We start from the raw sequence: 13,161 nt of genomic DNA on the forward strand, positions 1-13,161 counted from the left end.
GGTCCTGGAGGGACAAGATCTGCCCGGGGCCATCCCTGGTCCAAGCCCTGTGAGTCCCAGCTACAGGCCTCTCCATCTGGAGCAGGAATGGGGGCACCACAGCCCAAGGAGGCCTCCTCTCAGCCTGTCCTGGTCAGGTGACTTCAAGCCAGGCGGGGCCTGGCTCCTCGGGCCCTTGACATGCCACTGCTGGCCACTCTATCTGGTCAAATATTCAAGTGGCCCTCAGGACAGCAGAGAGGAGCATAGCTGAGCAAGTCTTATCTCGGCCCCACCCCAGCTGCCAGGGGCTGGTCCCTGGTGTCCCCCAACTCACGGGCCTGCCTGTGGCCAGCACAAGAGTGGAAATCCAGCTCCCAGGAGCACCCAGACCAGATGGGGCAGGGCAGGAAAGGACAAGACCGACATCCCTCCGTGAGCAATAGGCTGGGGCTGGGCAGGGAGGTGACTTCTCACTCCGGTGGAATTCCATCCCCCTGAGCTCACCTCCCTCGGAGCAAGCGGTACATTCCAGCAGGGGCCAGCCCCGTCCCACCTGTGCCCCCATCCCCAGGGCTGCCTCCCTCTTAGGCCCAGTCACCAGGCTCCCAGGAGGGGCTGCAGAGGGCCTCATTCCCTGCTCCAAGGCCCTTCCTAGCTAGTTGGTGCACTTCACTCTCAGCATCCAGTGAGGCCCAGACAGCCTGTTCGGGGGCAGTATTACCTAGAAGCTGCCCTGTCCCTTGGCCCGGGCTCCAGAGCGATGAAACAGCAGAGGCTGGTTCAAGGTGCAGCCCGGTCTTCCCCTCCTCCACAAGGGATGCTTCACACATGCTTACCACTGTGTCCTGAACATGCCCCCTCCCGGTCTCATCCTGCGGCCCACAGCCCTCTGCCTCAGCTGACTCCCCCAGGGCAGTGTCCCTGGCTCTCTTTCCCTCTTCCATTGCTCCTCTCACTGCGCAACCCCACCAAATGATGCCAGGGTTTCCGTTACCACCTTCTGCTGCCACCGCCAGAAGCATCCCAGCCAAGACCTCGCTCCAGAATTAAGACCCAGGCACCAGCAGCCTCCCTAGGCATCCTCGCCTGCTGCCCATAGGACCTCCTATTCCCCTAAAACTGACCTCCCCCATTCTGGTTCCCAAACCCAGCAAGGGCAGCATCCATCTATCTACCCCGAATGCAGCCTGAAGCCATCTTGCAATTACGCTTCCTAAGCAGCTGTCCCTCCTGCCCACCTACAGCCTCTGCTTGGTTTGGCATCAGCCACCAACCTGGCCCTTTCACTTCATTTTCCTCTCTGTCCCAGAAAGGGCCAGAATCCTGACCACGTCACTCCCCAGTCAAAGCCTCTTCTAGGCACCCACAACACAATGAGGAAGTCCCACCCCTGGGCCCGGCATTCAAGGCCTGCATTGGGCCCCAGCCCCGTCTGCAGCCTCATCGCCCATCACTCCCCACTCTCCCTACTCCCCCCACCACACAGGCCCCTGAGCTTCACCACCATGGTGCCTTTGTATGTGCCATGACTTTTGTCTGAACTGCCTTCTTCCTTGCCCTGCTTGTCCCCCTGGAGGTCTACTACTCATCCTTCAGAGCCCCGCTAGGGGTCCCTTCTTCTTCCCTCCAAGCGCTTCAGCCTTCTTGGGGAACAATCCACCCCTCCTCTGCCCTCTTCTCTTCACCTTCAGAATTGTATCTCTCCTGTGCTGGTGCAGTGGTGAAGTGCTCGGCTGCTAACCCAAAGGTCGTCTGTTCAAATCCACCAGCCACTCCTTAGAAACCCTATGGGGCAGTCCTACTCTGTCCTGAAGGATCGCTATGAGTTGGAATTGACTCCACGGTGACAGGTTTTATAGTATGCAGCCCGGAGCCGTAATCTCGCTCCTCTGATCTGACGCTCCTGCTAGGCTATAAGCATCTTGAGGACAAGAGCCTGCTTTAATTCCTCTCCCCACTGCCCACGGGAAGTTCCCCCCAAAGGCTGACAAGAAATGATCCAAAGCAATGGAAAAGTCTGTCACCCAAAGATTTCATCCCAGAGATTCTGACTCCCCTCCCCCTCCCAGCCAAAGTCCTGTGATTCCAAACCCCACAGGCTAGGAGTTGAACCTAGTATCCCACATCCTAACCTGAAAAGTCTGTGACTTCCACCCCAGCATATTAGGGCCCTAAAATTCCAGAATGCAGAGAGTATAACTCTAATATCACCTTCCCAAAAGAGTCATTTACACCCCCCATGGCAACTTCCCAGGAATGGGGTCATCAGGCTGTCCTTCCAGCCTTACCACTCCATGATTGGACCCTGAGCCCTCACAGCTACAAGAGACAATGGGAGGAAGAGCGGAAGCCTCAACCCATGTGGGGGTGCCTCCTTCAAAGCCCCCACAGCCACATCCTTGGCTGACAAGGGCCTGACTCTGCCTGGACCCAGACCCAAGTTAGAGACCTGCACGGCAGGATACCACATGGCGCGTCCTCCTGGACTTGCCAGGCAAGGCAGTGGGCTCCCCTAGCCCAGGACAGCTGTGGAGGACAGCCCCTGGGTCACCCCTCACTGGGGCCTACACAGAGCGCTGCAGGAGAGAGGGTTCCTGCCACCACCTCTGCCCCAGGATGCACCCCTCCCCGGCTCCCCCTCCTCCCCCATTCTCTCGCTCCAGCTGCCAATAAGCCCCAGAGCGGGTGGTCAGGTTGAGTCTTGTCTCCCACAGCAGAAGCCAGCAGCCGGTGATAAACACATCTGTGAGCCTTTCCAAGACGTTCAACCTGAGCGGCTGCCGGCTGGCCCCTTTCCTCTGTTGGTCCCCCAACTCTGTGGTGCATGGGGCCCACTGCAGCCTGATGGGGGAGTCCTAGGGGTGGGGTCCCGTGTCTTAAATTCAATGGCACACCACAGGGTCCTGGAGGACTGCCCATGAGCACCCTCTCTGGCCCTGGCCAGCACAGGGGTTCTGCAATAAGACAGGGGTCATAATCCCATTTGACAGATGGGGAAACTGAGGCCCCCAGAGGGGTTGGAACTCACAGCCAGCTGGTGGCTGTCTTTGCTCCTGCCCACTTGGGTATGTGTCTGGGCCCTTGGGGTGCTCTCCAGCAGGGAGTAAGGACATCTGGCCATCCTGGGGGCTAGGTGGGGCAATCACCTTCCTGCTTGCTCGGGCTAAGCATGTGGTCATCGCTCCAGATGCTCGAGGGCCAGTTGGAATCTTCTCTGGGCCTCCATTTCCACCTCCATAACCAACGGGGCCTGTGATAAATGAGGCCTTTCCCCTGTGCACATGTGTGTAGTCCCGAATTCTACCCCTTGGCTCGGGAAAATGCACAGTCCCTGTCTGAACTGCTTTTCCAGGACGTCACCCCCATGGGCCCTTCCTAACCAGAGCGGAGCTGGGCGATGGGGAAGCACCTCTTCAGCTGGGCTTCCCTCAGTGGGGGAGCTGTGCCACCCAGAAACATCAGATCAGGCCCAGTCTACATTATTCCCGAAAGCTCTGCCCCAGACCCCGTTCCTGTCCCCTCCTACTCTGCCTCACGGGAGACCTCTACTCCCACCCTGCTCCAAAACCATCAGTGGCTCCCAGTGACTGAAGATCCTTATCCATTCGCTCCGTACGTATTTGGAGAGCACCTACTGTATACCAGGCGCTGTGAATGAACGTTCAGGGCCGCTGCCCTCATCAGCCTACAGTCTGGGGAGGACAGGAGGCCAGGGAACAAGGCAACATCAGGGGCAAATCCAGGAAGGAAAGGAAAGAGGGCTCTTCCGAGGAAAGAACACTGAGCTGATAGGGAGAAGGCTGCCCCAAGAAGATCTCAGGGGGAATTTAAGGCTCCCTCAAGCCACCTTGCCTACTCTTACCTGATCAGGGACCCACAGACCAGCCAGTCTGGCCTCCTGAACCGGCCCCATGGGCCCCCCTCCTGGCCTTTGTTCACAACCTCCCCATGGCAGACCTCTCTGCTCTGCCTAGTCAAACCTCACTCATCTTTTGAGGCCCATCTCCTCCAGACAGTCCACCTCAGTTGCTTGTATGGCCTCTGCCAGCTCCCAGTGTCTGATGGCCCAAGGCTGTCTATCAACACAACTAAATAGTCACCAAGAGCCCCCACTCCGGCTAGAGCTATGTGGTCATAAACCGCTCTCCCTGATGTAAACTGAGCCTTCCTCACCCCAGGCCAGGCATGTGCGCCTTGAATTCTCACAGTGGCCCCACAAGGTAGCTGCAGATGAGGAAACTGAGGCTGGGAGAGGGGAGGAGGGCAGGAGGGAGCCTGTAACCTGTGATGTCAGCCCCAAGGGGTGATCTGACCACAGAAACCCAGAGGAGTGAACAGCTGAAGACCCCAAGAGAGGTGTGGGCCCCAGGCAGAGGTCCCAGCGAGTGCTGGAAAGGGCAGGGCCAGGCAAGGCCTCCCTCCCAACTCCCCCAGGACAGCCATCTGTACAGGCCAGGTGAGCGGTTCTGCTCTGGCCTGCGTGACTCAGCATGGCCCGGGATGGTTCTGACACACAGGAAGTGGCTGGAGGCTGGAGAGGTGGGAGGGAGGAAGGGGCAGCGCCAGTGGAGCCCCACCCATCCTCTGCACTCCACAGGCCTTGCTCCCCTTCCAAGGTGGGCTGGCTACTCCCTGACACCCACACTCAGAGACAGACTCCCTCCTGCATGGCAATGTTTACACAATCGCAACCACACCTACACCAGCTGTGTGCCAGGCCCCAGGGTAAGTGCTTCCCAGCCTCTCTCCTCCCTCCTCACCTCTGCCTGTGAGAACACTACTGCCGTCTCTGCTTCCTGGGCTTGAAGGCACCAGGCAGCTGACTTCCCAGCCCATGCCTCCACCACCACACCACAAACCCTGGTGCTACCGGTGGGTTCTGGCTTTGCCGTGGAGACCTTCAGCAAGTTGCCTAGCTGGTCTATGCCTCAGTCTCTTCACCTGTACAGTGGGGATAATGATGGTGCCCACCTCGTAGGGACACAGTGAGGATGAAGTGAGCTGGTGCGTCCAGTGCTTAGAAGACTGCCTTGCCCTGGAAGTGACATATCAGAATAAGAGGTGTCCCCCATCTATCACCCAAGCCTATACTGGCAGCTCGGGAGGCCATCCTTAGTCAGGAGATGTACTAGGTCTGAGCTCCTCTGGTAATCTTCTCTCTTTTTTCTTTTTTAAACAATTATTGGGAGTTGGCAACATTTTAAAATGAGGTGACCACACATAAACATCAGAGGCTAAGATCTAAAAGGGTCTGGCCACCCTGGACCCATATGCCCGCTCAGCCACAGTGGGCTGGAGCTGAGCCAGACACTCAGATGGGCCTGTGTTCCTCAATTCACCACAGCCCTGCCCAGTCCAATGGGCAATTGTGTTTGTGGCCACTGGTGGTGGGCCCCACACAGCCTTCCTGTCACTGCAGTGGCACCCCCCACCAGGTGGCACCCAGCCCTCCCTACTATCTGTTCTGGCTTACAACACTTCTCTATGGAGTTCAACTCAACACCAGAGCCCTCGCCACACCTCCTGGGCCAAAGGGCTCTAGGGTGGGCTCTGAGCACTTCCTCCTTTGCCGGCATTTCCAGAGCCCACTCCCAGCCTCAGGCTTCAGCCTGGGACATGGCCCAAGATAGGCAGCCCTGACTTGGGCTATCTGAGATGCATTGTCAAGCTGCCTCTGCTCCCATACTTCCCAGGGTGGGGAGCTCACTCCTTTACAAGCTGGTCCTCACCCTGGCAGGGCCTGCCTCCCTGGGACACCCCATGGCCCTTGTACTCTGAGCCTGCAGACCCATCTGCTCCTCTTGCCTCAGACACCAACTCTTCACAGGATGGAGTCCCCAGTCTCCATCCTATCCTAGCCACCTCCTCTAGAAACATCTGGAACATCTCTGACTCTTCTAAGCAGAGCCCAGAATCCAGGAGGGTCTAAAGAGAGAGTAAAGAGGGAACAGTCTCCTCCTTGATTTGGAGCTCCAGATTTTGGTTAAGTTGACCGGAGAACATGCTGGTTGTTCTGGCAGCTGGTGCACACCCATGACTCTACTGACTTCACCCCAAACCCTTCCCCAATCAGATTTTTCAGCAGCTGATTCTGTGGACCCAAGTATGAGTTCACATCTGCCCCTCTTTCCATCTTGCTGAGTTACATCCAATTTGTGGCAACTGAGATTCTGTTATTCCGCCTCTCATGCCCTACACAAATCCTGACCAGAAACAAACTGGTGACCAGTGACCTAGTCAAGTGGAGCGGGGCTGAAGGCAGAGCCCTGTGGCACGCCACCAGACATCCCACACCAGCCCTTATCGACGAGCTGTTCGCAGCATCTCCGCTGAGCTGCTGGCGCCCCGCCCTGGCTTCCTACCTTCCGGCCTGCCTCGTTATTGTGCAAGTTCATGAGAGTCCGGGCGTTCTGCTTGATCTCTCGTGCATCCACAAAGACCTTGGCGAAGCTGATGCCGTAGCGGATGTCAGCAGAGCAGCCACCCCACTTCCAGCCCTCATCCCGGTGGTACTGGCCTTGCTTCTCCTTGTCACAGCCACAGTCGCTCAAGTTGCCCTGGGTACAGGCAGCTGTGATGGCATGGGCCACACCAGCAGCAATGATGGCATACGTGAAGGCAGCCTCCCGGCTTCCTGTGAGGAGGAGAGAAAAGCAGAAAGGCTAGGATCAGGAACTGGGCGTCCTGGGACAAGGCTGGGGCCTGGAAGAGGAGGAGGCTGGGCTCACTCTAATGGCTTCACAAGACTGTTGCTTGTTCCTTCTCCTGAAAATGTTCCTGCTTGAGAGGATCACAGTGCCTGAGCGTCCCCCATCACCTACACATTCATTCAGCTCCCAGTCACTGAACGCCCAGGGAGGAAGAAGGTGTGCGGGCTGACCGCCAGGCTGACCACCATCCACCCCCACTCCCAAACGCACTGGACATGGCGGTGCAGCCCATTGGTCACATAATCTGGACACTTGCCCTAAGGCAGCATTTCATAAACACCCATTAGGCCCACAGCTCTGCACCAGAAGGCTTGGGTTAAATTCCAGTAACATCGCTCCCTGGCTCTGTGACTTCCAGCCAATGACCACCCTCTCTGTGCCTCAGCCTACTCTGCTATAAAATGGAGACATAGCAGCAGGGCCTTCCTCATGGCGATGGAGGGAGGATGATAGGAGTTTGTCCAGGTGAAGCTCTTGGCTCCATGCCTGGCACACAAAGCCTGCTTCTATTACTGCCGTGTGTCCTCCACTATTGGAGATGACTGTCCCCACCACTTCCCCGTGGTCCCTCACTAGACAGGGAGCATTTCCTGAGAGGGCAGAGACCTGGCCATCTTCATCCCTGTGTCTCCAAGCCCAATACAGAAGACAAAGCCTGGGGGAGAGGAGTCCACCACAGCTGAGGAAATGGGGCAGGTGAGCACCCAAAGAGGATCTAGCTACAAGCCAGGTTCCACAGGGAATCAGGGCAGCCTCTAGGAGTTGCTGTTTGGAGATGGCCCTGCCGGGAGTCTGGGAACTATATGTGAAGATTTCCGAGGCTCCACATGGCTGGCACTGGGCTTTGTATGTGTGTTGGGTGGGTGCGTGGGGCCTGAGCTTGGAGAGCTGCTGGAGTGCAGGAGACAGAACCCTGGGTGGGATGTCATGCAGGCCTGGTGCAAACCAGGCCCTCCCACTAAGTGTTTCAGGGCCTCAGTTTCCCCATTGCAGAATGGGCTCGAGAGCAGTATCTACTTCGCAGGTGAAGATTAAGTAAAGCAATGTATGGACAGAGCCTTGTGTAGTCCAAGCTCTGCTGAGCATTTGCCACGGTGGCTCTCAAAGTGGGGGTGGCATGGTATCAGGGAAAGCTTCCTGGAGGGAGGAGCCTCTGAGCCCAAACCAGGCGGATGAAGTTGAGCTGGGAAGAAGTGTTTCAGGATGTCAGGACAGAGATGACGTAAGCAGTGGGTGAGGAAAGTGGGTGAGGCAGCCCCAAGTTGCTCTGTGCCTGAGGTGGCTCCGACTCACACGCAGGAAGACCCTTTTTCCATCCACCCCACATCCACCTACTGGCCCCCCTCACCCATGCTGCTAAGACACAGAGCGCCTGCCTAGCTCCTCCATCACTGCCCTCACATCCTCTGGACGTGGAGGTCTGTCCATCCATCTGCTGGACTGGACAACGTCATGGCTGTTTTGGGCTGGCCATCCACAGCCTCCCACAGAGGCGGGAGACTACCATTATTAACAGGGAGCTCTGAAGCCAGAACGTGCCTACATTCAAATCTCAATTCCCTACTAACGAATGGTGCCTTGGGCGAGTTCCTTCTCTCTGAGCCTCAGTCTCCTTGCCTGTAAAATGTGGGTAGGACAAGCACTCACCTGGGCAAGTGTGAAATGCTTAGCACTGTGCCTGGCTCAACGAACGTTCCCAAACTGGGGATTCACCAGAGCGGGGGGACAGAGCCTCTTCCCTCTCCCTCTAACCATACCTCAACCTTTGGGGCTTACAAAGAGCCTTTCTTGAGCATTTGCAGGCTTCCTGACTCCCACCTACATTATCTCATTGGCTTTAGGAACCATGTGTAGCATGTGCCCGACAAGGTCTGGCACAAAGCATGGTGGCCACAGGGCAGGCAGGAGCATGAACTTGACCTCCAGTCTGGCGAAAAGGCAGGCTGGACACCTGACATTACTTTTCTTAGAGGACACCAAGAAATGCTCCACAGAACCTACCACTGCTTGGCTGGGCTCAAAGGGTAAAGGTCTTGATTTATCTTCATTTACAGTTGAAGAAACTGAGGCCAAGAGAGAGCTCTGGCTTGCCCAGGCTGCCCAACTGATGGGCAAGAGAACCCATAGGGGCCACATATTGAAGAGGGAAGTGTCCACCAGAAGGGTAGATGCAAACAGAATATGGCTATCCTCACATTGCTGGGCTCTACAAACGAGGGAGCTCAGAATTCAGGCCTTGAGCTCCATGGAACCAGGGATGGTAAGAGAGATAGCGCTCGATGGACTCCCTGGGCAAGGGTAGACTGGAGAAATCTGCCCCCCAGTAAAGCTAGACAATAGTAAACTGGCCTGAGTCAGAACAGAGCAGATGATGGCGGGGTGGGTGAACACTGCAGGTGGGGCTAAAAGTAGGATACCAGTAGCTGCATTCCTACCTTTGCAGGTTTAGGGCTCAGATTTATTTTCCCTGTGTGCTCCAGGTGGTCCCAAAGAGAGGTCTCATCCCAGGCCAGTGAGTCCCCAGAACCACACCAAGCTCACACTCACAGACTATCAAATTCATGTGAAAACACACCAGAGGATACAGCAAACAGTGAGATTAGGCCCTCACACACAATCAGATGAAGACTATAAAGAGAACAGGGTGGGGAAGGGTAGAAATCCCTGTTCCACCACTTTCTGGCTGTGCGACCTTGGACAGGTCCTCTAACCTCTCTGTTCTCCAGTTCCCCCACTGTAAAATGGGATGATGACTGGGCCCACTTTATTAGGATGGTTGAAAGGACTAGGAGAAAAAAAAAACTAGAAAAAAATTTCCAGAGTTGAAGAAAGTCACCCCAAATACAAGATTTATTATGACTTTTATTGATGGCAGTACTAACAGTGCCTTACCAGAAGGCGGTGAGGGAAGGGGTAGAGGTCTTCATTTATCTTCATTTACAGTCGAAGAAACTGAGGCCAAGAGAGCGCTCTGGCTTGCCCAGGCTGCCCAACCAGTGGGCAGCAGAACTGAGCCACAGACCCTGCCACCAGAAACCTCACACAGACCAAGAACCATCCCCAGTGATTAAATGACCAGGGGTACAGGAGGTACAAGAGGTTTGGCACAGGCTTGAGGAGCTGAAAGGAGACCCTGTCCACTCTATCAGGCCAAGAATGGGGAATGCAAATAGAGTTGGCGGAGCCTGGCTTGTCACCTGAGACTCATCTCCTATGCTTATCCCTGTAGGCCAGGATGGGGGCTTCCAGCCCAACTTCCTTGTGGTAACTTCGTGTGCCCTTGCTCTGCCACCAGCAGGTCACTGTCCTGGGTCTCTCTAGCCCTCTGGGCAGCACATGACAATGCAGATGGCAAGTGACAGACACCTAAAGACAATGGCAGTGTGGATAGCTTCTGATCCCACACTCTGACCACCATCATATCCCAGGAGGTGGAGGCAGGGTAGCTGCACCTGGAAACATTGAACTCCCCCTAGTTCAAGGTGGACCCCAAACCAGAGCGAAGCCTCATCATGTGCCCAGGACCTTCCCCCTCTTCACAACACACACTGTCCCCAGAAGTGAAGGCTGCACGGAGGACCAGGAAACAATGAAGCCTGCCATTCCAGCTGTAGAGTTCCCAGGGGCCAGGTACCCTCTGCTGCTGTTGTTAGGTACCACTGAGCCACTTTCAACTCACAGCAACCCTATGTACAACAGAACGCAACACTGCTGGGTCCTGCGCCATCCTCACAATCGTTGCTATGTTTGAGCCCATTATTGCAGCCGCTGTGTCAATACATCTCATTGAGGGTCTTCCTCGCTTCCGATGAACCTCATTTTACCTAGCATGGTGTTCTTCTCCAGGGACTGGTCCCTCCTGATAACATGTCCATAGTGAGACAAAGTCTCACTATCCTTGCTTCTCAGGAGGTACTTCTTCCAAGACAGATTTGTTCATTCTTCTGGAAGTCCATGGTACATTGAATATTCTTCACCAACACCACAATTCAAAGGCATCAATTCTTCGGTCTTCCATATTCATTGTCAGCTTTCACATGCATCTGGGCTGTTGAAAATACCACAGCTTGGGTCAGGTGCACCTTAGTTCTCCAAGTGACATCTTTGCTTTTTAACACTTTAAAAGAGGTCTTTTGTAGCAGATTTGCCCACCACGATAGGCCGTTTGATTTCTTAACTGCTGCATCAATGGGCATTGATTGTGGATTCAAGTAAAATGAAATCCTTGACAATTTCAGTATTTTTTCTGCTTGTCGTGATATTGCTTATTGGTCCAGTTGTGAGGAATTTTGTTTTCTTTCTGTTGAGGTGTAATCCATACTGAAGTCTGTGGTCTTTGATCTTTATCAGTAAGTGCTTCAAGTCCTCTTCACTTTCAGCAAACAAGGTCGTGTCATCTACATATCATAGATCATTTATCAGTCTTCTTCCAATCCTGATGCCCCATTCTTCATATAGTCTAGCTTGTTGGATTATCAGTTCAGGATACAGACTGAATAAGTATGGTGAAAGGATACAAAATTGACGCACACCTTTCCTGATTTTAAACCATACAGTATTCCCTTGTTCTGTCTGAATGACTACCTCTTAGTCTACGCACAGGTCCCAAATCGGCACGATTATGTGTTATGAAATTCCCATTCTTTGCCCTGTTATCCATAATTTGTTATGATCCACACAGTCAAATGCCTTTGCATAGTCAATAAAACACAGGTAAACATCTTTCTGGTATTCTCTCTCTGCTTTCAGCCAAGATCCATCTGACATCAGCAGTGATATCCCTCATTTCATGTCCTCTTCTAAACCTGGCTTAAATTTCTGGTAGTCCCTGTCAATGTACTGCTACAACTGGTTTTGAATTATCTTCAGCAAAATTTTACTTGAGTGTGACACTAATGATATTGTTCAATAATTTCCACATTCTGTTGGATTACCTTTCTTTATAATGGGTACAAATAAAGATCTCTTCCATTTGGTTAGCCAGGTAGCTGTCTGCCAAATTTCTTGGCAGAGATGAGTGAGCACCTCCAGCTTTGCATCCATCTGTTGAGACATCTCACTTGGTATTCTGTCAATTCCTGGAGCCTTGTTTTTTGCCAATGCGTTCGTTGCAGCTTGGACTTCTTCCTGCAATACCATCGGTTCTTGATCATATGCTACTTCCTAAAATGGTTGAATATCGACCAAATCTTTTTCCATCTTCTTTTGATGCTTCCATCTTCTTTTAATGCTTCCTGTGTCATTTAATATTTTGCCCATAGAATCCTTCTGTATTGCAACTTGATGCTTGAATTTTTCTTCAGTTCTTTCAGCTTAAGAAAAGCTGAACATCTTCTTCCCTTTTGGTTTTCTAACTCCAGGCCTTTGCACATGTCATTATAATACTTTGCTTTGTCTTCTTGAGCCACCCTTTGAAATCTTCTGTTCAGCTCTTTCACTTCACCATTCTTCCATTTGCTTTAGCTACTCTATGTTCAAGAGCAAGTTTTGGGGTCTCTTCCGACATCGATTTTGGTCTTTTCTTTCTTTCCTGTCTTTATTAATGGCCTTTTGGAAACTCTGGTGGCATAGTAGTAGCTGCTAACCAAAGGGTCAGCAGTTTGAATCCGCCAGGCGCTCCTTGGAAACTCTATGGGGCAGTTCTACTCTGTCCTATAGGGTCGCTATGAGTTGGAATCGACTTGATGGCGCTGGGTTTTTTTTTTTTTTTTCCTAATGTATGATGTCCTTGATGTCATCCCACAACTCGTCTGGTCTGCAATCATTAGTGTGCAATGCATCAAATCTATTCTCAAGCCAAAGTACCACCTTGAGTACATTCCACCTGAATTTAGAAACCATCTCAAGAATAGATTTGAATACTGGCCCCTAAGGTCCACTTATTGGATGCCCAAGGGTTGCTGTTGACCCTAGTGATGTCAGCCTTGTGGCCAACATTACGCTGAGACTCCCCAGTGCCATTGTCTCCACTGACCACCGTAAACACTGCCCTGGGCATTGGGCTGCTGGGTAACTAATGTCTGGCTTTTGAACCTCTTTATACCTTCTTTGCCTGCTCTGTAAAATGGGACTTATAATAACATCCATAAACCATGGGCCGCCACATGGACAGACTCACAGAGTCTGTGAAGGGAAGCTGCTGAACATAATGTCTTCCATGCTGTATATGTTCAGTCAATGCCAGCTGTTGTTGATTGTTGTTGTTAGTAGTATTACCCTTAGCTCCAATCGTTATTGTTGTTATTATTACCCTTAACTCCAGCCATTATTGTTATTATTATTACCTTTAACTCCAACCATTATTGTTATTGCTGTTGTTATCCTTAATGCCAACTGTTATTATTGTTGTTGTTGTTACCACTGAGTCCCGTTTGTCTCTCAGCTTCATTGTGTTCAATGACATCCAGAGGGACAAGACAGCCTCACTCAGAGGAAGCGTGTGGAGCTGACATGGAGTCTGTCTGCCCAG

General features: G+C 53.0%; 1 protein-coding gene across 1 annotated transcript in view; it reads right to left on the reverse strand.

Annotated features, from left to right (window-relative positions):
• WNT7A (Wnt family member 7A) overlaps window positions 1-13,161 on the reverse strand; it is a 75,865-nt gene that overhangs the window by 42,695 nt on the left and 20,009 nt on the right. The window contains exon 3 of the mRNA XM_003409734.3: window positions 6,345-6,616. Coding sequence (XP_003409782.2) covers window positions 6,345-6,616 — 272 coding nt within the window. The remainder of the gene's footprint in view (window positions 1-6,344; window positions 6,617-13,161) is intronic.

This window comes from Loxodonta africana, chromosome 22, assembly GCF_030014295.1.
Source record: "Loxodonta africana isolate mLoxAfr1 chromosome 22, mLoxAfr1.hap2, whole genome shotgun sequence".
In the NCBI taxonomy this organism is placed as follows: Eukaryota; Metazoa; Chordata; class Mammalia; order Proboscidea; family Elephantidae; genus Loxodonta; species Loxodonta africana.